The following is a 25,537-nucleotide window of genomic DNA, read 5'->3' as shown; positions in this document are numbered from 1 at the left end:
CCCCTCTTAGTTTTGGAGCTCACTGTAAAATTTCAAACGAAATTGAATACTGCATTTTTAATATCATTTTGAAGTACTCACATACTAGTATTTTCATGTCGTTGATGTTGTGCGAAATGGTCAATCATAGAAAATGTTATGACGCGTCAAAATAGATAGTTTCAAACTAATATTTATAGAATTTCGATAACAAACTGACTTTAAAAATTTTTCGACAATTATACACTAGTCATATACATAAATCTTTTATATCCTCTTGAAGCTCATTTCAAGAACTATATTATAAACATATCGAATAATCTAAATGAATATAAAAAATAGTTAAACGTACGTCAAACGTGTATGCTAAAAAGAAACGTATAACTTGTCTTTTTTTTAAAAAAAAAAAATCAATTATTTTATTAATATTTATTATTTTTGCACGAAAAAATTCTCAATATAATTTACATCATTTTATTAGGAAATTTTATGTGGTATGACGTCATTTTTTTATTTTTTATTTTTTTGACGTAAAAATTTTTAATAAAATTTTTATTATTTCATAGGGGTTATAAATTGTTATACTACTTTTTCAATTTGATTATTTTTATATTTAAAAAAAAAATTATAAATAAAAAAATTCAATCATTTTTAGGATTTTTTTTATTATTGTTATCTTTTCCTTTCGATCAATTAATTTTTTTTTCCAAATGACGTCAAAAATTTTATTAGGAAATTTGTTAGATTATTTTTAAAAAAATTAATGATTGAGAGGAAAAAGTAACAATAATAAAAAAATCCTAAAAATGATCAATTTTTTTTTATATATATAAAAATTTTAGATATAAAAATAATCAAGATGAAAAAATAGTATAATAGTTTATAATAGATATGAAGTAATAGAAAAAAATTCGTTATTTTATTTTTCAAAATTTAATTGTGACCCCAAATGTAAAATGTCTGCGTTTGACTGGGGACATTCTCATAGTGATTTAAATATTTTGCAAAAGGCACAATTGCTTAGTCGAAAACATGCAATATTATAAATTGTGGAGAATTGTCAGTACTAATTTCTTATTCAAAGATTTGTTGAAACTCCAGTATGACCACAGGAAAATAGCATGAAGATTCTTCAGAACTTCTTGATGAAGTCATATATATGTTCGCTGACTTCCTCGGGTTTCTCTTGGTTGAGGAAATGTGAGACTCCTTCCATCACGACCACTTCTTCCAGGTATGGAACATCTTTCTTGAACCCACCATTGTGTATGTAATCCTTGACACCAGGAACATGGTAGGTTATGTCCAGTTCACCAATGATAAATTTCACAGGTACAGGTACTGTTAATCCAGTCCATGGTGCTGTAAGCTCCCAGGTTCTGCATCGATCACTCAAGCAAATATTATTACACGGCAAAGAGGGAGGTCACGGAGGGACTTGGAGGGGGACGAGGATTAAGAAGGGGACAACTGACAAGAAGAACTTACAAGTCGAATGCTCTATAGTAATTCAATCCCCCAGTGAACCCAGTTTTTTCGAATTTGGTAGCATAATAGTTGATATCCTCCTCAGTGAGCCACGACGGCAATGTTGATGGAGCCAGGAAAAGTGCCTTAAGCCCTACATCTTTAGGTACAATGATGGGTTTTCCACCTCGGAATGAAAAGAGTGACTTCATTACATGTGGTGTTTCTGCTGATGCAAGTGCCTCTTCTGCTTCACCTGGTTCCTATATCATAATATAATATTCATATGTTTTATTTCAAACCGAAAGATGAGAATTCATATTCTATTACTAGTTTAGACTTATTATGACTGGGGATTTAGAATGTGACGCTTGAGAGATTCAGCTACGTAAAGATTCTATTGTTTAACATCTACATTTGGCATAATTTCCCTAAGAATCAAGATTGAGAATGACTGTATTCCTCCTCTTCATGGGGATGCAACAAGACCATGAAATCACACCCAATTTTAACGAAAAGAGAACTCCAAAATCTCATAAATTATCACATGATCTTCTGAAAGAATTATCTCATTGAAACAATCTTTTATGAAAGAAATACTTATTAATAAATAAAATTTTACTTATTGTTTGAGCCACATTATTGGAATAAAAATGCATTTTTGAATAGTGTATCGATCAAAAATGTGTCGTTAAAAAATAAGGGAAATTTTTGAATTTACGTGTAATATTATTTTATTGAAAAATATGTTATTGAAATAATGTCAAATCATTGTTAAAGAATGCATTTTTTTCAAATAATATGGCTCAAACATGCTAATAATAATTCTCTCTGCGTCTAAAGTTAGTGGTCTACAAAGGCTAATATAAACGTCTGCCGACTGGTTGAACAAAGACAAAAGTCATATCCTTTGTTTGGTTTAGTTATAAATTAAAAATTTAGTGCATTTTGTTAAAAATAGATAAAATGTGTGACTAAAAAATTGATAAAACTTGTGAATCTCAAAAAATTTATGGTTAAAAATAAATTTTAGGAAAAATAAGTGGATTCCGTAAAATTTTTGGTTTAAAATAAATTTTAGGAAAAATGATTTTTGAAAAATGAGGGTTATCTTAGTACCCTCATTTTGACCCAAAACTTTCTTGGCTGCTGATGTTACCAAATACTGTTCCCGACGTATACAAACTCGAGGACTCTATTTCGTCGCTTTGTGTATCAATATGCTCGGGATATCTTTCACATGCCCGAGCTCTTGACCCAAGAGTTTGTGGAACGTCATTCGACGTGTCCTCGGGATTATGTCCTTGACATGTCCCTGGCGTCAACGCCTTATCCAATAAGAAATTTATTCTGACTTAAACTCCTCAACCCATATCTTCTATGCCCAGAAGAACTCTATTAAATAATTGGTATCCCAGTTATACCACAATTCAAACTCCTATCTCGCGTAGGACTCATTGGTATAAGATTGCAAAATCAAGCTGTCCTATTACAAATGCACTACAGAAACCTAGTATGAACACACCACCTACCTCTATAAATACAAGGCCCTTGATCATTATTCAGGTACGTTTTACATAATTTTCAGTTCATAGCCTTACGCACAAATTCTCTCTCTGACTTAAGTATCGGAGGGGCGACGAGGATACATCTCGACGCCTTTGTTTCAGGTACCGGAAGATTACGTTCGTGCTCGTCATCAGTCGTCAAGCTCGAAATTGCTCAGGTATGATTTTTGGTAGCATCATTGGCGCCGTCTGTGGGAAGCGCTACCAAAAGCCATGGTAAACACACGTTCAGGTCTTCCACAAGCAAGCTCATCCGCTCCAAACCAACCTCCTCCTGAGGGTATCCCTGTTCCTCAAGAGGAATCATCAAAAGTGCCAGAGCCCCAGCCGGCAGTCATCACTACCGGAGCCTTTGAAGAGCTCAAACAACAAGTCACCACACTGACTCAGCTACTAAGTTAAAGGAATTCGCATCCGTCACCCACACCGGCACCCCAGGGGAGTTTTATGGCTGATGCTCGAGCTCGAGCTCAGCGACATGTCCCTGACAATGGCGGAGCAGGGGTCTCGAGCATACCACATGTGACCTCAACCTTGAGATCAGTGACCATGGAGTTCGGAGAACTCGCTAGGATTATTCAAGAACGAATTACGGCGGGCCTACTTCAGGGCAACAAAGGGTCAACAAGATTCAGTCCCAACAATCCTTTTACTCCCGAGATACTGACATTCCCCTTACTAGACAGATTTAAGTATCCTAGGATCAAAGAGTATGACGGGACCACCGATCCAATCAATCATCTTAACGTATACACGGACGTCATGAATCTACAGGTCGCACCGGATCAGGCGATGTGCAAGGCCTTCCTGCAAACTTTGACGAATGCTGCTAGGGATTGGTTCTCGACCTTAGAGCCCAACTCCATAGCCTCATTCTCGGATTTGGCAGACAAGTTCTCTGCTTTCTTCGCAAGCAGTAAACGCATCAGGAAGACAGTGGCTTCCCTCATGCAACTTAGACAAGGGCAAAATGAGACCCTATGTGACTTCATGACTAGGTTCAACAAGGAAAGACTTCAGATTTCCAACCTACATATAACTACAGCAGTTTCTGCCCTCACATATGCCATAAAGTGTGAGGCTTTCAAGATGTCGTTATCCAAAACTCCGCCAAAGACAGTGACCGAGCATCTTACCCAAGCCGAGAAGTACATAAATATGGAGAAAACACTGAACCCGAGAAAAGTTGGACCATCCCATGATAGGGTCGAGCATAAACGACAGCACGACCCGAACTCCCGTCAAGAACCACCTCGGAGAAAACAGAGACAGGAGGTTCCCCCGACATCATTCACGCGTTTAAATACGTCAAAAACAAATATATTGATGGAGATCAAGGATATGAAGAACTCAAATGGTCTGCTAGAATGAGGTCACCACCCGAATCCAGGGACATGAACACGTACTGTGAGTTCCATCAGGATCATGGGCATACCACGAAAAACTGTAAGGCCCTGCAATGGGAGATTGAAGCTCTTATTAAAAGAGGATTCCTGAGTTCCTACGTCGGTAACGATAAACGCCCGAGGAACGATAGTGGTAGGGAAAGAGCCCCTGAAGCAAAAAGGAATGGTCAACCCACTGCTGGACCCATCAATATCATCATTGGGGGTATTGCCTCGGGAGGAGACTCGAACAGTGGAAGAAAACAATATGCCCGACAATATACCTTGGCCTCTAGGATGCCTCATGGAAAGCTGGAGGATATTACTTTTGGAACCAGGGACTTGGAAGGTATATCACTTCCACATGATGATGCCTTGGTCATCTCAACGATTGTGGCCAATTTTGAAGTAAAGAGAATCTTAGTTGACAATGGGAGTGCGGCCAATATACTTTCACAAGAGGCTTTTGCCAAAATGGAAATCTCATCTCAGCAGCTCAAAGCGGTTAAAACTCCTCTCCAGGGGTTTGGGGGAGGAGTCATCACTCCAGAGGGTATCGTCAAGCTTCCTCTAACTTTGGGTTCTGGCCAGAAATAGGTTACGGAGATGACATCTTTTCAAGTTGTACATGTTTCAATGGCCTATAACGCTATCCTGGGAAGACCACTCCTGAACAAAATCAAAGCCGTTGTGTCTACCTTCCACCTAGCCATGAAGTTTCCAACAGGTAATGGCGTTTGGGTCGTGCGTGGAGACCAAGCAGCTACCAGACAATGCTATGTTGCCAGCATTCAGGAAATAAATAACGACGTCATGCAAATCTCGAGGATAGAGCTCGAGACCGGCCAACAAGTCAGACTTGCTCCTGTCGAAGAATTGACGGAAATCGAGCTCGAGCATGATAAGAAGGTGACGATTGGTCGGGATCTTGATGTCACCCCTAAAGACAGAACTTATTGGTTGCTTATCTCGCAACATTGACGTTTTTGCTTGGAAGGTTGAGGATATGCCAGGGATAGACCCCAAAATTACAGTCCACAAGCTTAACATTAGCCCAGGGGCCAGACCAGTAAAGCAGAAGAAAAGACAGTTTGCCCCAGAACGTCGGAAGGTCATCCGCAAAGAAATTAACAAACTCGTCGGTGCTCAATTCATTCGGGAGGTCCAATATCCCGATTGGCTTGCCAATGTTGTTTAGTTAAGAAGGCCAATGGTAAGTGGAGGGTCTGCATTGACTTCACAGATCTTAACAAAGCATGTCCAAAGGATAGTTATCCCCTACCGCGGATTGACAACTTGGTGGATAGCACATCTGGACATAAGCTATATAGCTTCTTAGATGCATTTTCTGGTTATCATCAAATCCTCATGGCCAAGGAAGATCAAGAAAAGACGTCATTCATGGCCAATTCCGCCATATACTGTTATAAGGTCATGCCTTTCGGTTTGAAGAATGCAGGGGCAACATACCAAAGGCTCATCAACAAAGTCTTTGCTAACTTGATAGGAAGGAATGTGGAGGCATACGTTGATGACATGGTGGTCAAGAGAAAATGGGTGGACCAACATATTTCGGATCTTGAAGAGGTTTTCGACACCTTGCGAAAGTACAGAATGAAGTTGAACCCAGCAAAATGTCCATTTGGCGTAGCCTCGGGCAAGTTCTTGCGCTTTATGATCACTCACCAGGGGATAGAGGCTAACCTTGACAAAATACAAGCCTTGGCATCCATGGAATCACCAAGGAACAAGAAAGAGGTATAGAGGTTGACTGGTAGGATAGCAGCCTTGAACAGGTTCATGTCCCGAACATCAGACATGTGCTATCCCTTCTTCAAAGTCCTCAGAGGAAACCAAGGTTTTGATTGGAGTAAAGACTGTGAGAAAGTTTTTCAAGAGCTCAAGCAAACATTGGCATCTCCTCCTATTCTCACTGGGCCTGAACCTAGTGACACCTTATTTTTGTACTTGGCCGTATCTCAAAACGCGATCAGCAGGGTCTTGGTGAAAGAGGTTAACAGAGTCCAACAACCTATCTACTATGTGAGCAAGGTCCTACTAGATGCGAAAACAAGGTATACTTTGGCGGAACAACTTGCCCTTGCCTTGGTGATAGCAGCACGAAAACTCTGGCAGTATTTTCAGTCTCACCCTATTGTGGTGCTCACTAATCACCACTTAGGCATATACTTCAGAAGCCGGATGTCTCAACAAGATTGATAAAATGGGAGATCGAGCTTGGAGAATTTGACATCGAATTCAAACCACGCCCATCTATCAAAGCCCAAGCACTAGCCGACTTCATTGCAGAACTAACCCCTAAGCCTCGGGGGCCAGGTGACGGCTCGAGCATGAACACTAATTTGGACACTTGGCAAATTTTTGTAGATGGAGCATCGAACTCCTCGGGCTCGGGTGCAGGGGTTATCATCATCAGCCCTGACAAACATACGGAGATTCAATGCGCTCTTAGGTTCGAGTTTGATGCAACCAATAACGAGGCCGAGTATGAGACCGTCGTTATTGCTCTGGAGCTAGCCCTTAGCCTTGAGCTCGAGTTCGTGAAGGTATTCAGCGATTCACAACTGGTGGTCGGACAGATTGAAGGATCATTTGAAAGGAAAGACGAGAAAATGAGTTTGTACTGCATGAAGGTTCAGGATCTTCAACGAAAATTCAAGAGTTATGAAATTGCAAAAATTGCTCGAAAGGACAACGGAAAAGCTGACGCATTATCCAAGCTTGTGTTCATGGGGGTTGACAACCTGGACAGAACAGTTCACATCAAAGTCATCACAGAACCCAGCATCAATCAAATTCCCGACGTCATGGACATTGACAACGAACCGTCTTGGATGGACCCAATCATAGAATTCATCACAAGTGGAAATTTACCAAGCGATGCCAGGTCGGCTAGAAGCATCGGAGCTCGAGCTCCTAGGTACTGCATGATCAGCGGTGTCCTCTTTCGCAGAAGTATTACTCTTCCGTACGTAAGGTGCCTTAGACCATCAGAATCATCCCAAGCCCTTGCTGAAGTTCATGAAGGTGTGTGCGGGAATCATCAAGGACCCAGGGCCCTGGCCTTTAAACTCATACAATATGGGTACTATTGGCCAACTATGAAGAAAGACGCCTCAGAATATGGTAAGAGATGTGATAGGTGCCAGAGGTTTGGTAATGTTATCCATTCACCGGCCGAAGACCTCACCAACATTAACTGTTCGGCCCCGTTTAAACAATGGGGAGTTGACATCCTCGGGCCCTTTCCTGTGGCAAGAGGTCAATTAAAGTTTGTTGCTGTAGTAGTAGAGTATTTCACTAAATGGACAGAGGCTAAACCTCTCGCAACGATATCGGAGCCCAAGCTAAGAGCCTTCACTTGGAGGTCTATCATTTGCAGGTTTGGGATACCAAAGGTCCTCATCACCGACAATGGCAGGCAATTTGACAATCAACAGTTTAGGGACTTTTGCTCAAACCTTGGGATTGATCACCGTCTGACTTCAGTTTCGCATCCTCAGAGCAATGGTCTGGCTGAGGTGACAAATCGAATCATATTACAAGACCTCCGAACAAGAATAGGTAATGCTAGGGGTTCTTGGTCCGACGAGTTGCTTTCTAGACTATGGACGTATAGAACAACTCATAGGACAACCACAGGAGAAATCCCTTTTATGTTAGCATATGGCATTGAAGCAATGGTCCTGGTGGAAATTAGACTGCCAAGCCATAGAAGGCTCGAGCCAGAAACCTCGGGGCATACAACTGAACACCTTGATCTCTTGGAAGAAGTACGGGAGCAAGCCGCTATAAAGGTGGCCTCTTACCAAACTAAGACAGCAAATATTTTAATAACAAAGTCAAGACTCGAAGGTTCAGAGGTGGTGACTTGGTCTTGAGGAGGGCCGAAGCAGCAGGTCACCCCCCAGGGAAGCTCGAGCCCATCTGGGAAGGAACCTTTGAGGTCATACGACAGGTTCGTAAAGGAGCATACAGTCTAAGAGACACTTCGGATAGACCTCTTCCAAGGCCCTAGAATGTCGATAATCTGAAAATATATTACAAGTAACATTCTCGATGCCATCTAGGAGATTTTCTTTTTATTCCTGCATTTTTAGTTCTTCTGAATGTTATTTTTGGTTCTTCGGGCCTGCGTGCTCTTGCATTTTATTTCTAGTTTGACGGGTCTGCGTGCCCATGCATGTTTTCCATTTTCTTTTGTAATGAACTACGTTCGGCTTGATCCCATTTGGGTACGTAGGCAGCTTGGATACAATATAAATCCAAGTCAAGTCCGATGAATTAATAAATTCAAACCTTGGGTATAACAACCCTATAGTTTGCTTTGCGTCCAGGAATTACCTAAGCATTGTCCTTGACAAGCCAATGTAAGCCTTGCCCTCGAGCAAGCCGCCCTAAGCCTTGTCCTCGACAAGCCAATGTAAGCCTTGCTCTCGAGCAAGCTGCCCTAAGCCTTGTCCTCGACAAGAAATGTAAGCTTTGTCCTCGAGCAAGCAGTCCAAAGTCTTGCCCCGAGCAAGCACCTAGCCTTGCCTCGAGCAAGCTCCTAAGCCTTGTCCTGCGCAAGCACCAAAACCTTGCCCTGAGCAAGCACCTAAGCCTTGTCCTGTGCAAGCACCAAAACCTTGCCCTGAGCAAGCACCTAAGCCTTGCCTTGCGCAAACACCTAAGCCTTGTCTTGCGCAAGCACCAAAACCTTGGAGCCCATAATCAGCACATCAAAATCGTACAGCACAAGTAAACATCCCGAGGACATACATCCCCAACCATCTATCCTTGAATTTTTGTCTAAGGTTCCAAGGTGAAAGCTAGGGATATACTTCTGTACAGAGGTCGGTCACAATTCTTCGTATACCTCGAGGTTACCAACCCTCGCGATTAGTCCTCGAGGTTATTCAATACTGACGTCGGGATAATTTTACCGTCAAGGTGTTAAACTATATCTTGCATTCATCACTGTCCTCGGCCTTATGACATGCTTGAAATTGAATTAATTCTTCTCAATCGTAGAGATAATTTATCGTCTTAGTCATCGAGATAATTAATTTATCTTAGACGACGGGATATTTTTTACCATCAAGTGTTAAACTATATCCTACATTTACCACTGTCATCGGCATTATGACTTGCTTAAAATCGAATTATTTCTTCTCAATCGTTGAGATAATTAATTCGTCGTCAAGATAATTAATCTTCTTAGTCGTCGAGATAATTAATTCTTCTCAGTCGTCGGGATAATTAATTAACAAAAGTCGTCGGCATATGTTGATGAAATACAAATGCGTCGATAACACAAAACGAACTCGGTAAAAAGGAAAAACTATTTCCATTAAGATCGAGCATTTTACATCAAAAATTACAAATCAAAATAAATACTCGGGGACCGATCAAATTTAGACATCGGTGTTCTGACTGCCTTGGCCTTCCTCGACATCATCACCCTCAATATCGACGTCTTCATCCCCACCATTTTCTTCAGACTCAGAAAGCTGAAGGTCATCAGCCACCTCAGGAATCGACTTCAGATCCTCAGGACGAGCATCTGGCCTCAGGCGAATAAAAGCTCGAGCTTCCTTCAAGGCATGAAAGTATGAGCCCATAGCATACTTGTCCTTCAACTCGTTGAAGGCGTCAGACTTCTTAAAATCCTCGACCGCATCATCTCGAGTATCGGCCAGCTTTGCATCCAATTCTTTTTGAGTGCGCTCGAGCTCGAGTTTGAGGTGCTCAGTCTTGTCCTTCGCAGTACCGACCTCATCCTGAGCATTGCGAAGATCATTTCTCATCTGCTCGCGCTCCCTCATCAGTTGAGCACGTTCCTCCTCGAGGTCGACGATCCTCAGATCCCGAATAGAAATGGCACCCTCGAGGTCGGCCATTTTTGAATACTCGTCTTTCCCCTTTAAGGGAAGACCTCGAGCTATGCCCAATGTCTGGAAAAAAGAGCATGGGCAACTTAACCTCGGGAAGTAAAGATTGCAAAAAAATAAAAATAAAAAACTGTCGACGATCTTACCTTCAAGGCCATAGCCTCGAGAGCCCTCAAGCCATTGCTTAAATTGACATCTGCCCGGTACTTGTCAACAATGCTGAGCACGGACTGAAATCGGGAGCATCCCTCGGGATTTATAGGGCCCAGTGGCAGGCATTCATTCTCAAGATCGACCATGCAACAGGTCCTCGAGGATGAGGCTCTCGAGGAGTCCCCTGAAGATCTTGTTGGTGAGTTCCCGTCCTCCCTACTCCCAGGGACGATCCTCAGGGCCTTGACGATTCACCGGGCCCACTGGTCTGCTTTTCAAGCCTCGAATCCCGAGGTCTCTTTTGGCCCCTCCTCTGGTCTGGAGCTCGAGCCTGGGGAACCTTTGACTTCTTGCTAATTGCCTGACGAAAGGCACTTGGGTCAAACGTCATTTCTGCAAAAAAAAAAGACATGTTATTAGCACGAGCATTAATAAAAATATAGGTTGGGAAATTAAAGCGTTAAAATCGCGTATCCTACCCTTGATGCCTTTCATGTTCGCAAGCTCGAGGATATCATCCCCGAGGATATTATCCAAGTCATAAACGAGGGGCTCGAGCTCCTCTAGCATTTGCCTATGCCTCTCCAACGACTCAAAATACGCCTGACCCCCACAAAACCTAGCAGTATCGGGCACCCCCCACCGAGGACTAAAGGGAACGTTGGGATCTTGAGATATGGCATAAAATCACTTGTCCTTCCACCCTTTCAGGGAGCTAGGCATCCTCGGGATTCTAAACCCTCATCGGGTTGAGAGATAGGCAAAACAAGAGTACTGGGGGAGTTGTTTTAGGTCGAAGACCATCCTACATAAGTCGACATACAGGATAATCTCGAGGTATCTACAAGCAATAAAAAAATATGTCAACATCCTCCACCCGTTCGACACTAATTGCCCCGGAATCATATTATGCTCGGTCAAAAGTGCGAGGAAAAAAGGATGTAGTGGCCACCTAAATCCCCTCTTCAGAGAATCTTTAAAAACGACAAACTCTCCTTCCCGAGCAATGGCTACCCTATCCTCATCCCCGGGAGATCTAATATCACAGCTCGGCATCAGGCCGAACTCCCTAGCAGTTGCCACTGCTAAGTGCTCCTTAAACCTACAGGTTGGTCGGGGTATACTAACGGTATCGGGATATCCTGAGCTCGAGGATTAACACTTATGGGGACGGCCATAGGTATTATTAACTATCCTAAGTCCTCGGTTGGGGTTCCTGAACTCGAGGACGACGTATTACTATCACTGCTCGACATCCTATCTTAAATTTAGACTTTTCTAAAAACAAACAACTTAAAGTCTGGAGGACTCGCCTTATCCCGACGACTCCAACAAGGTTTACTGATAGTGAAAAAGTAAAAAATGAATAGGAAATGAGGCTTATATAGGGAAACATGGGTGGGAGGCCAAAAATCACATCCTGAACTGTTCGATCATGCCACGTGTCCTACATCCTAGGGTCTAAAAGTTACACCGCCTTTGTACTAGGGCTAGCGTCACTACCACATCTGACGTCAGCCCTCACGAATCCTTCCTCTGCAATGAATTGTCGAGGGTATTATACTGAGGACTGTAATTTTGATCTTTTGCACCTATCCTCATGCATATAATCGAGCACAGGTGCATAGGGGCCACTGATGTTACCAACTACTGTTCCCGACGTATACAAACCCGAGGACTCTATTTTGTCGATTTGTGTATCAGTATGCTCGGGATGTCTTTCACATGCCCGAGCTCTTGACCTAAGAGTTTGTGGAACGTCGTTCGTCATGTCCTCGGGATTATGTCCTCGACATGTCCCCGACGTCAACACCTTATCCAATAAGAAATTTATTCTGACTTAAACTCCTCAACCCATGTCTCCTATGCCCAGAAGAACTCTATTAAATAATTGGTATCCCAGTTATACCACAATTCAAACTCCTATCTCGCGTAGGACTCATTGGAATAAGATTGCAAAATCAAGCTGTCCTATTACAAGTGCACTACGGAATCCTAGTATGAACACACCACCTACCTCTATAAATACAAAGCCCTTGATCATTATTCAGGTATGTTTTACATAATTTTCAGTTCATAGTCTTACGCACAAATTCTCTCTCTGACTTAAGCATTGGAGGGGCGACTATGATACACGTCGACGCCTTTGTTTCAATACCGGAAGATCACGTTCGTGCTCGTCATCAGTCGTCCAGCTCGGAATTGCTCAGGTACGATTTTTGGTAGTATCAGCTGCCATTTTTTATTTTCATACCTTAAAATAAGAACTGCGTATTATTATTACAATTTGCCTTCAGAGAAAGTATATCCTTGTAAGCCCCATTTGGATGTCATTAATTTTCATTCTATTATATTCTATTTTTCTTTCTTAGTTTTAATCACAATCTTCCATAAAATAATATTATACGTAAATGGAAAAAATTTCTTTCTTTTTCAACTATTTATTTTTCAAAAAAACACTATTCTACCCATTTTCATTTTAAAAAAATGAGGGCTAACGGGGGCTAATGCTCCTAATCTATAATTGAGAAACTTATTTATCTCCCATTTGATGGTTATTATTTGGAAAAAAAATTATTTTGAACAGTGATTTTAAGAGAATTAAAAAGTGGAAAAAAATTTAAATTTACGTATAAAATATTTTAAATTTAAACATACCTGAAACCTGCACATGTAGAAATCATCACCTAGAAGAGATCTATATCCTTGAATAAATGAGACGGAAGGATTCCTCGGGTGAAATTGGACGCTGGTATTAACCAAAGCCTTAATACGGTCCGGCCGGAACAGGCAGAACCACCACGCAATCAACGCGCCCCAGTCATGCGCCACCAGGAAAACCTGTTCAAGTTCTAAAGCATCCAGTAACGCCACCAAATCGCCAACAATATGGAAGCCGGTGTAGCTGGCGGCGGAAGGCGGCGCGTCGGTGTCTCCATAACCTCGGAGGTCGGGGGCGATTGTCCGGTAGCCTCTGGAGGAGAGATAAAGCATCTGGTGGCGCCAAGAGTACCATAGCTCGGGAAAACCATGGAGGAAAAGCACCGCCGGACCTTCTCCTATCTCGGCTACGTGCATATGGATCCCGTTTACACTCAAGTTTCTGTGCACAATCTTATCCATTTCTTTTTTGTCACTAGCTCTCAAGATGAAGGAGAGTTTCGTGATGCTAACTGCAATTGTAATTTATAATTGATAATGTGCATTATCGGTAGGTACGTCATGCCAGCCTGATTTGAATAATATAATGAGGAAATTACAACAAATTGTCCGTCGTGCCAGCCAGATTTGAATAATTAATGAGGAAATTACAACAAATTGTCCGTCGTGCCAGCCAGATTTGAATAATATAATGAGAAAATCACAACAGTGCCCACTTTCACATTGTTATTTGGGAAAATGCCAAAATTTCTTTAATGTCCATTTTGCAATATGGACCGAAATACCTTTATTAACATCACTAATTCCAAGCCAAAGCCAAAAAATTTCATAAAATTAAAAATTCTGTGAATGGACAATACATATAAATGGAGAAGATGAACATGTCTTCTTTCCATTTTAGAATGAAATTGAACTTGTGGTAACAGTCCTTATTTTTATGTTGTCTTTACACAAAATATCCGTATTTTTAAATTGTCATTGCGTAAAACATTCTTACCTTTGTTAAAAATTGTGCAAACTGTCCCTATTTTTAACAAAGGTAAGGATATTTTACGCAATGCCAATTTAAAGATATAGATGTTTTGTGCAAAAACAACATAAAGATAATGACTGTTACCACAAGTTCAATTTCATGCTAAAATAAAAAGAAAACTCGTTCATGTTCTTCATTCATATGTATTGTTCATTCATAGAATTACATTTTAATTGGTATTCTCACTTTTTCCTTTATTTACACCCTTCGTAAGCACAAAATGAGGATGAACAATCATACATTTAAGCAAAGTATAATACAAAATTCAAAGGATATATTTCTACATTATTTTTACAAACTCCAATACCCCAAACATCTTGTATCTCAAGAAGAAAAGACAAAAATAAGTAATTATAAATAAGTCAATGTAATTAGCAGCCTAATTTCCTTTGCCCCCCATAATTGCTTCTCTTTGTAAGTACTTCATTATATCAAATGTTACATTGAATGAACAAAATTTCCTTCTATTCCTTTGCAGTGAAATTTGGGAAAGAAAATAAATAATGCGAAAAATATGTTTTGAATTTAGAGAATAATTACAAAATATGATTTAAATTTTATGGATAAATTGCAGTGAAATCTTGGAAAGCAAAGAAAAATAGGTTTGGACAATGTTACTCTTGCCTTTTGAAAAGAAAAATTCAATTTTAATTGATTTAACGGAGCATTTTAATGGTGAGTGGACGGAAGGATGTTATCCGCAATAAAAGGTAAAGGTGATGATGAAATTTGCCCCCCAAAAAAAAAGATAGGGACGTTTTTCACAAAAACCTTAAAAAATATAGAAGTTTTGTGCTAATTATCATTTCCTCAACTATGGGACAAAGAAATGGACCAGCCTACTTTTGAGGAAAACTTATCAATTGAATTTTACAAGTTGAATTGGACAACTTGATATGTCTAGCATAAGAACAAAATTAAAGAATACGACATGTTAACAATAACAAAAATGTGTGCATTGTTTACAGATAAACTCATTTCATTGTTTTTTTAAAATTGTAAGTGATTATTAATAAGCGTATCTTGTACACTTATCTAGACCGTTAGATTAGATTATTTGTTTTTAATTTTTATTAATTATGGCTTAATTTTGTACATATTTTGTTTGTTAAAAAAAAAATTAAAGAATACGACATGTTAACAATAACAAAAATGTCTGCATTGTTTACAGATAAACTCACGTCATTGTTTTTTGTAAAATTGGAAGTGATTATTAATAAGCGTATATTGTACACTTATCTAGACCGTTAAATTAGATTATTTGTTTTTAATTTTTATTAATTATGACTTAATTTTGTACATATTTTGTTTGTTAAAAGTATTTCCAAGAGACTATTTAACATAAAATTCTCTATATTTTAAAGAGTTAATAATCGTTAAAATTTTCTTTCAAAAGACTTTTTAAATTAATATTTTAAAATAAAGAGTATGTTTGGAGAGCCAAACTCACTCTCTATAATTAAATGCACTCAAACTATTTCAATTTTTAATGTAGAAACAATAGTTTAATAAATTGAAGAAAAACTAGAGAAACAAATGATAGAGAAAAATAATAATTTTTTTTTTTTTTGGAGTAGTAAAAGTAAGTGATAAAAATAAAAAGACTCTTAGAGCATCTCTAAAAAAACTCTTTAAATATGATATTTTCTCTATTTGAAAGAGCTAACCTTTAAAATCATACTTCGAGAGATTCTTTAAATTAACATTTTAATTTATAGTGGGTTTGGCTCTCCAACACTTTTTATAATTAAATGCATTCAAAACGCGAACTTTCAAAAGTTGATTAGGGCTATTTATTGAAGATTGGATGATGCTAGGAGTCAACTAGATGCAAAAGATAGGCTAAGGGCTAAGGAGGAATGAAAAATGATAAAATTGCACATTTGAAGAAAGTTTAATGACCAATTTGCAAAATAGGCCCCCAAGTCTTCTACCATGTGCACACAAACGCATGTGCTAGAGGGTTAGTGCTTGTTTGGTACAGATTTTAAGTCAATTAAAATCAATTTTTTAACCATTATTTCACTATTTCAACCATCATTTTTGAATTCTTCTCCATAGATAAGGCCCATTTTATCTCTAACGAACAAAAAATCAATTATCAAAATCCCTACCAAACAAGCACTTAGTAATGTTGTGTGCACAGTGGGAAAAGACTTGCGCAAGCATGGTTCTATTTCAGAGTTGACGAGTTGGTTTCCTTTTCGAGTCCAACTCTTAATGGTATGAAATTCTAGCTTCTATTTTAACTAATTGAGGTCGCTAGGACGAGGGACACCACATTAGAGTACAAGAGGTCGAAAGTGAGAATCAAAGGCAATTGATACAATAAATTGTAGATTCAAGACCAAAAAATGATATTCAAGATTCTTCTATTGTTCTTATTCCCGAGTAATGTCATTTAAAATCTTTTTGTGCAATTTACATACAATTATGCTATGCTAAAATTTTCCTTGTATCAAATCAAGGATGAAGCCAAAACTTTTGTATTGTGGGGTCAAAAATTAAAATGCAATTTTTCTAAAATAACATAACATTAATGAAAATAAATCAAGTCGTGACTACAATTATAGCCTACACGTTTGCATACTTTGAAAAATATCGTATGATTATATCGTTATTATTGATCTTATTTTTCATTAGGGTGACGTGGATAATAGATATCGGGCTCACTCATGTACACGTAAGCTTATTCCAACGCATATGGATAGGTAGCTAAATCGAAAATATTTCGAATTTGAACGTACGAGAAGCTTTATAACACGAGACTAGAGATGTCAACGACCTAAAACTCAAGGCTCGAGCTCAACTCGAGTAAAATTAAGTTGGACTTTTTTTATCCGAGTCAAATCGAGCAAAAAGTTCGACCAAAAAATCAAGTCTTGACCCGAGTAGCTACCTTTAGCTATGTGGCTGCCTTTAAATAAAGCAACGCACTGTTGTCTTTAAAAGGGCAACTGTGTGCTGCCTTTAAATAAGGCGGCCGCCTTCCTTTTTTTTAAAGCTAGCCCGAGCCTCAAGTAGGATAGGCTCAAAATTTTTTTGGGCTGAGCCGGGGGGGTGGGGTAAGCTAAATTGTCATCCTTGCCCAAGATGAATATGTTCGGGCTCCAGCAATGTATACCTTGGCAATATATTTTAGAGAGGGATCACGTAATGATTACCAATCACAAATAACTCAAAGAAAGAAAATTAATCTAAATTATAGCAAAACAAATGTATAATCTACAAGAGAGAAGACAAAGAGTAGCTTTAAGTGTATGGAGTTGCATTAGTCTTCCAATGATACAAGGAGAGGTATTTATAGTGTTACATATGAAATTGTATCCATTAGATAAAGACAACCGAAGTATTCAATCTTAAACATTCATTTGAACTCACTAGCCTATAGCGCATTTAATGTTCCGGTAGGGAGCAGACACTCTATAATCTAAACTGACAAGACTTTGACATTTCATTCATTGTAAATGTCCCATCAATTATTTCAACGGGATTTCATTCATAAATTCAGAATTGTCATATGAGGGTCGTCACTTGCTGATCTTGGGCTTTGGCTTTGAAAACTGATCGAGTGTAAAAATTGATCTTGACGTTATTTCCTGGAGTCTGTGTCTAACTGAAAATCTGAGTCAATATAAAAGGACCAAATGAAATAAAAAAATAAAAAATCATGGACTATAGCTACAAATTCACACGTCCATTACTGCATTCAAGATTAGCTTCTGTTTCCCGTGCATGAACGCGCCAGGCCGTAATATATCGTATTTCACATATTTGCTTATTTAAAGGCTGCTTGGATGATTTTTAAGACCAAAAATGATCGTACATATTTAACTTAAATTAATTTTTTAATAAATTTAATAAAAAATGATAAAATATGTGATTGAAAAATTATGAATCTTATGTAATATGTGCTTAGCTTTTTAGACATTATTAAATTGTGTAAAATGCTAAGCCAAAGAATTTTTGGAGAATTCAACTATTCAAGCGACGAGGTGATTTTAACCTTGATGCAAGATCGATAATTAAATTCTTTTTCTTTTTTCTTTTTTTTAAATACATTTGGCGTTGTAATATTATTTTAATTTTGGTTTTTCTCTACATTTATTATGAATGAATTTTTTAATTAAGGCAAATGATGTAGCCTAATATAAACTTTTAATTTTTATTTGACATTGTTGTATCGTTTTTTCTGTTGATCTTTTTAATATTTGATTACCTGGTAATAATTGATTAGTTTGTGGATGGTAATTAGTCGAGAGGTGATTAATTTGTTTAAATCAAATAGAAAAATCGATAGTTTTGCTAGCATAGTCCTTGTGGGTAGGGGCGGAGGGAAGCCCAGACCTGTCCCAAGCCCAACTAAATTTTATGAGGTGAAAAAAGAAAAAATTAAGGTAAAAAATACATTTTCTATGTACAAAATTTGTCCCCTTGGCTCCACCCCTACTTGTGGGACAATAATTTCGACTCCAATCACGCAGAAAATCTTTATACGTTACTAGACAGAAAAATACATGACATAAAGTTGTTGGTTCTTTTAAAAATAAAATAGTTTTTGACAATTTTTTCAACCAATCAAAATCTACCAATTGAGATTTGTCAAAGGGGTGGCCGTATTTTTCTGTACAAATGGCATCATTCTTTCGACTCTTTAAGTCCATTTTACTACTTTTTTTTGACGATAATGTGCACTTACAATTTTGATGGCATTTGCCCTATTATTAATTGGTTTATGATTTCAAAAATTTTTAATAAGAAACCCATATATGTTGAAGGTTCATTATGAAATTAATTTGAGAGGGGTTTCTTCCTCGACTTTGACCTTTTGAACAAAAATAATGGAAATACCTTGACATTTTATAAGAGGTCCGAGTCAAATAAAATTTATTTGAAATATTTATTTTCACACTATTTCGAAGACCTAAAAATTCTATCTTATGGGAGCGTAACATACACGATTTTCAGTTTTTCAATGTGGAAAGGACCCAAATAATACTAAAAAACTATATGACGAGCTATATGAGATTACAATCTCATGTACGGTTGTTAGATTAAATGGCACATTTTAGTAATAGCTTTTACACCCCAAATTAAAGATATGCATCCACTGCTTCCCCTCAAAAACCTGCTGGATGCAAAATTAGATTGAATGGTAACAAAACAAGTTAAAATAGCCATAAAACTAACTGGATAACCGCATTTTCTTGATGATGAATGAACCAAAAGAAAATCAGAAAAATGAATAATTTTCAAGCACAAGATTCAATCCAATTCAGGAACATGTGGTTCCAAGAACAGTTTATAATCACGTTGAGAGCAAAAGCTTTATTTCCATTCACAAGCCATTGGCATTGTTAATAAAAATCCTCATCCTTCTTCACAACTCAAAAATTGTCTCATAAAGGATTCAAGGCCATTATGGCTATTCCAAGAGAAATTGGGGTCAAAGTATGCCTTCTCTTGAGTTTAACCTTTCTCGCGATTGGCGCAAAATCCATCCCCCACAATGGTGTCCGTCGTGGCCTTGTCGGTGAGACAATTTTTGACGTTATGAAGTATGGGGCTAAAGCTGATGGCAGGTTCGATAATGCCCAGGTGAGTGGTTACAATTCCGAGAAAACTCGTATTTGTTTTGCTTATTTCTATCGTGGCTTAATTTTAACACTTTACAGGCATTTATCAAAGCCTGGAAAGCAGCATGCGAATCAACTGGACCAGCAAAGGTGGTTATTCCAAAGGGAGACTTTGTGGCTGGGGAAGTTGTTTTCCAGGGTCCATGCACTGCTCCAAAACCCATAACCATTGAAATCCAAGGAAATGTATTGGCAAGCACAGACGTTAGTGCTTACACTTCAGGCTCATGGATCATGCTTGAAGAAATCGATGGCCTTGTAATCAACGGGGGAGGAACCATTAATGGCCGGGGAAAATCTTCGTGGCAGTTCGCTGGTGCCAATAATGAAGGCCCTCTTCTACCAGTGGTAAGACCACCTTTCTGAATCACGTCACCAAAAAGTTTATCGTGGATTTCTTCTACTCACGTGCATGCTGATTACAATTTTTCATATAAGGCGTGACGAGTGCACAATTTTTTGGTGCAGTCTCTTACGTTTAAGAAGGTAAAAAACTCCGAAATGCACGACGTGAATTTCGTCGACAGCATGGGTTTCCATTCTAAGGTCGCTGACAGTGAAAACATTAAAATATCAAAACTCAAAATATCTGCCCCCGGCGACAGCCCTAACACGGACGGCATGCACATAAGTTGTTCTACTAATGTCAATGTCACCGACTCCATCATCGGAACCGGTGACGACTGTGTCTCCATTGGTCATGGCACCACCGACATTCTCGTCTCCGGAATCACTTGTGGCCCTGGACACGGCATCAGGTCAGGACCAGTAGCCCATCCCATAATTACTTTTAGACGGGATGAAAATATACGAGATGGGTCGTTTAAATACTCATTATATAAAGTTTTTATGTCAGTGTTGGTAGCCTTGGAAAGCGCCCAGATGAAACAGATGTGAAGGGAATTAGTGTCATCAACTGCACACTTACAGGAACTACAAACGGTGCAAGAATCAAAACCTACCATGCATCTCCATCAATCCAAGCTTCCGACATTCTTTACAAAGATATAATAGTGACTGATGTTAAAAACCCCATCCTCATAGATCAGCATTACGACTCCAAGAAAAAACCCGAGGTACCCGTTATGGTTTGATAAATCTTCAATATATCTGTTTATACGATATTTAACTGTATCGTGAATTTTATTTATTTATTATTTTTTTTTTTTTTGGCAGCAATCAAAGGTGAAGATCAGCGGCGTTCACTTCGTAAACATAAAGGGAACGACAGTTTCAGAAATTCCAGTAGCACTAAACTGCAGCGAAGCAGTTCCTTGTGAAGATGTTGAATTGGCTGATATTGATTTAGCGCCTTCTGGTGCAGCTGGTTCTCTTAAATCTGTTTGTGCCAATGCAAAATTTGTCTTAAAAGGAAAACCTATCCCTCCTGGTTGTGAATGAAGTTTCCATCATATTATACAAAAATAGCATCAAAAAAATGAAGAAAAAAAGTACGGTGAATATTTGTTTTGATATTTTCAAATCGAAAGACGATATTTTGATCATTTTTGTAATTTCGAGTGCACTGCATCAGATAATATCAGACGGATAAAATAATTATCGCATCTGCATATTGGTGTAATAACAGTGAAGACGTTTTCCTACACATTCATTCAACATTGATTATTCTCTCTGACAATTCACTTCTTATTGGTGTTTAAATGTAGCTAGTGTTCAGGGCCGAACTTGAGATTTTTCATACTTAAATCGAACTCTAAAATTTGGGTCCTCAAAATTGTGCTTTCGATTGTTTTTCTTTTTAAGGAATTTTTGTAACTAACTCTATGAACTCAAAACTCAATAACTATAAAACGGCAAGCGCTTATGAAAATTATCTGAAATTGACAAAATTACTGTCACCAGATAAACTTGACAAGTAGAATTTAAAAAAATAAAAAAAAAACAAAAGCTCTCAAGATTGCACTTTTATTGCATAAATATGGTAAAATAAATAATACATATGCCTTTGTTCGGAAATTTTATAAATTGTTTATAAAGAGAAATAGTAGTGGATCTTACAAAATATGTGAATACTAGTTAGTAGTAATTTATGAATGTGTGATGGAAATTAATATTTGACTTTGCTAAAAGGAGTATGAGATTTTCATTTGATTCAATATAAAGGAGGTACATATATTTTGCCTCTTTTACCAGCACTATCTTTCAACAATCTCACTACAGTGCTCAAATTTTTTTGACAAAGAGGGTGATCAACTCTCACAATGGCAAGGGCCCCACTTATTTTTTGAAATTTTTATTCACACGGGACCCACGACATGTGAGAAGATGTCAACCATTAGGACAAAAAAATTTGGGCAAAGTAGCAAAATTCATTTTTCAAATAAACGAAGAAAAGGATATTTTTTCAATCTTAAGCTTTAGAATCAATGAAGGGTCCAATTTCATCTTATATTTTTAGTGAAAGTGTCACACTCTACCTAAAATAAAATAGTAAAAAAATAAAAAACTATTTTTCACTATAGTTTCCAAATTATTTTATTTCTCAAAGTCACACATCTGTAATAATTGTTGTTATTCTTTTTGTAACAATTTAATAATTGTAACACAAAGTCACTATTGTTAACCATTTAATTAAATTTTTACACAAAGTGGAATACTTGTAACAAGTAGTGGCACATATCCATTGCCATCAATTTTCACTACCACCGGTGAAATATTAGAATTGTAAAATACGAAGGGTAACACTTGTAAGCCGTTGCTGCCACCATTACAAACCACCAACACAAACACTCAAAATTAAATCAATCCATAAACAAACAAAAACAAATAAAGCATCCAACGAGTATGAAAAAATTCAAAGAAATTAAATTTCACATATGAAAATGTGAACGAATTCTGGAAACGTTCACCGTCGAGATTCAAAAACCAATATTTCTCCATTTATGATTTCAAATACCAATATTTCTCCCTGATATGGAATCATATATGCAATCCATTGAAAAAGTGAGGGCGATGGTGGAAAGAGAAGGTGGTGGTGGGTGGCAGTGTGAAGGAGAAAGTGGTGGTGACTTGTCTAGAAGAAGGTGATGGTTATGGTGATGCCAGTGGACCTGGTCAAGATTGTGGTCGACAGCAGCAATGGTGTTGGTTTGTTAGGGTTTGGTGTGGAATGGGATTTGGGGTCGGAATAAAAATGAGTTTGAATGTAAATAGAAGATTGAGAATAAAAGAATAAAACGAAAAAAATGGTACAGTACATTGGGAACATTTGAAGGAAATAGAATTGATCTAGGGTAGGAGTTATGTTGCGCACCCGTCGATAAGGCATTGTCACGTTAGCAGATCAAACCTTTTTCTTTTTTGATTTGTCAAAAAAAAGCGATTTGATCCGTTGGTGGTAGGCAAATTTTATCCTGTCTACTGTGGATAGAAGGTCAAGTCTATTTAACAAAAGAGTAATATTATTTGCGGTTGTTTTTACGTGACATATGTATATTACATAGAACGATTACGATTGTGAGTGACTGCAAATAACATTATTCTTAACAAAAAGGATATAGGGTAAAAATTTTAACCTTCCACCATTTTAGCCTTTTTAAAAATAAAAATATATATATATATCATAACCTTGAATAATAATATCCATAACCATAGAACTATAGTGTAACGAAGCTCTATGCTTTTTAATCAATAATGGCCAACCCCTTGTTTAGGCAAAAATTGTTTACGTTGTTTGTTCGTCAAAATCCCGCTAGTGTACGGGTTCGTTGCACAAGTAATAATTGTGATGAAAGAGTTATCGTCCCACGGGGAATAATGTTTAATTTCAGTGTATTCAATATAATTAAATTCGTGTGATTAACTAAAAGTTGATGTTTGTTTAAATAGCTAATTAAGTTTTATAATCAAAACTTGCAAAAACTTGTTGAAAATTTGTTTTAGAATTCAGATAAGTGAATGTATTGGATTTCTGACGCCACTGATTAACTCTTAGTTCTAATTCTCAACTTATGACAATTATCTCAACTCATGCAATTGTGACGATCGATAATTCCACATTTATTTATTATTCTTTCCCAATATATAATAAATCTATGATTACCACAAGACGATCATATTCCTAGTCCGAATTCATATGGCAAATACGCATTGATATATAGGATTATCACACATGATCGCATACGTCACAAATATTATTCCTAACATTCATTGTTCATGCATTCCAATAACAGTGTTCTACCTATCGCGAGTTTTCCAACACTAAGAATAAGCAATTTATTGTCCTAATGGTGCACAAACATTAAAACAATATAGATATGCATATTAAAGAAAGCACAATACAAGAATTAAGATAAAAACATAAGGTCTTGAATTAAAAACTAAGAGTTAATCAGTTTTGTCATCCATCCAATACAAAGATATTTAGCCTAGCATATAAAGGTAGGAAAAACAGGAAAAATAAAAGAACGACATCACCGGAATCATTAAAGTACGAAAAGAATCTAAAATCTTTCATTTTATGCCATCAATTTCGGATCCAAGTGATGAAGTCTTGTTCTTCAATGTATATCCCACTCTCTTTTTCCTCTCTGTCGGCTTCCAAGATGATAAAAATTAGGTTCCTCATGTTTTTGTCGACTTTTGGTATAAATATCGTGTAAAGAATTGCAAACCAAGACTTTCCAAAACAAAATACGGAAACAGAATTTTTTTGTCAGGATTGAACCATGCGTACGCATGGTTCATTTGATGCGTACGCACAGTTTCAGAAGTTAAATTTTCCAATCGTGCGTAAGGAAGACCTGCAAGCCTATGCGTACGCACAGTTCAATTATTTTAGGGGCCAATTTGCAATTTGGTCCCTAAACTTTTTGAAGTGTGTGTTTTGGTCCTTTCCCAAAATTTCTTGTTCCGTTAGCTTCTCTTCAACTCCAATTGACTCTTGGTGTTCTCAACTCATCATTCTCTGATCCAAATCAACTTTTGGATTATTGCATCCTAGTCTCCAAACTTTGCCCTTGATGTAATTGAGTCGTTTTTTTTTCTTTATTCTCGTATCTTCCATTGATTGTAACCTACACACAATATATAAATAGGATTAAGCCATATTCCATCAAATTCATCAACAATTACTCAATTTTAATGGCCTAAATAAGTGTATAAAATACACTTATCAAACACCCCCAAACTTGAATATTTGTTTGCCCTCAAACAATTTATAGCTCGATCCAATTAAACTTTGGTTAGATGGTATGCTGTTAGTCTCAGGATTGGATAATTGTGTCATTACTTTGAAAAGTGTCCAAATTACACATTTGAAATTAATCTCCCCTTATTCAATGTGAAACTTAAAGTGTGTGTGTGAATATTCATGTAAACATCACAACACTAATAACTGGTTTGATTCCCAACCTGCAGTAGTCAATTATTTCCTTTCCTCACTCATAAGATACACACCCCCAAACTTATGTTTTTTACTCACTTTTCCCGAGGTATGCACTAAGGTTGACTTTTAGCTAATTCTGATCCTTACCCTCTCTCGTTTGGATAGATCTTAGCTAATATAGATTCCCATTTCAACTAATAAGGATTCTCCCATATTTTTTATTACTTCGGCTTCTAAGACTCAATTGAGCTAATGACCCATTGTCAAAGGTATAAGTTCCTAAAATAGTTGTTCGATGCTTAATCTTGGCAGTTGGTAAGTCTTCTGTTTCATGCACCTGCTCATTCCGAATTTTTTTTAAAAAAATATATATATTTTTTATATACTTCTCTCCATTAAGCGACTAAGTGACCC

General features: G+C 37.7%; 3 protein-coding genes across 3 annotated transcripts; 1 reads left to right on the top strand and 2 right to left on the bottom strand.

Moving 5' to 3' along the window:
* Window positions 1–995: 995 nt before the first annotated feature.
* Window positions 996–13,622, bottom strand: LOC111403561 (epoxide hydrolase A-like). The gene is made up of 3 exons (XM_023032115.1): window positions 13,105–13,622; window positions 1,468–1,709; window positions 996–1,358 (listed from the first exon to the last, which is right to left on the bottom strand). The coding sequence occupies exons 1-3, from the start codon at window positions 13,567–13,569 to the stop codon at window positions 1,112–1,114; spliced, it is 954 nt and encodes a 317-aa protein (XP_022887883.1). The 5' UTR covers window positions 13,570–13,622; the 3' UTR covers window positions 996–1,111.
* Window positions 9,731–12,799, bottom strand: LOC111403563 (tropomyosin-like). The gene is made up of 3 exons (XM_023032116.1): window positions 10,926–12,799; window positions 10,440–10,839; window positions 9,731–10,356 (listed from the first exon to the last, which is right to left on the bottom strand). The coding sequence occupies exons 2-3, from the start codon at window positions 10,590–10,592 to the stop codon at window positions 9,817–9,819; spliced, it is 693 nt and encodes a 230-aa protein (XP_022887884.1). The 5' UTR covers window positions 10,593–10,839; window positions 10,926–12,799; the 3' UTR covers window positions 9,731–9,816.
* Window positions 13,623–19,449: 5,827 nt separating the features above from the next.
* On the top strand, window positions 19,450–21,412 carry LOC111404918 (exopolygalacturonase-like). The gene is made up of 5 exons (XM_023033642.1): window positions 19,450–19,738; window positions 19,816–20,124; window positions 20,245–20,534; window positions 20,633–20,852; window positions 20,953–21,412. Exons 1-5 carry the CDS (start codon window positions 19,562–19,564, stop codon window positions 21,175–21,177), a joined length of 1,221 nt encoding a protein of 406 aa, XP_022889410.1. The 5' UTR covers window positions 19,450–19,561; the 3' UTR covers window positions 21,178–21,412.
* Window positions 21,413–25,537: the final 4,125 nt, after the last annotated feature.

The sequence above is a fragment of the Olea europaea genome, chromosome 11 (genome assembly GCF_002742605.1).
Source record: "Olea europaea var. sylvestris chromosome 11, O_europaea_v1, whole genome shotgun sequence".
In the NCBI taxonomy this organism is placed as follows: Eukaryota; Viridiplantae; Streptophyta; class Magnoliopsida; order Lamiales; family Oleaceae; genus Olea; species Olea europaea.
This window is presented reverse-complemented; position numbering and strand designations above follow the sequence as displayed.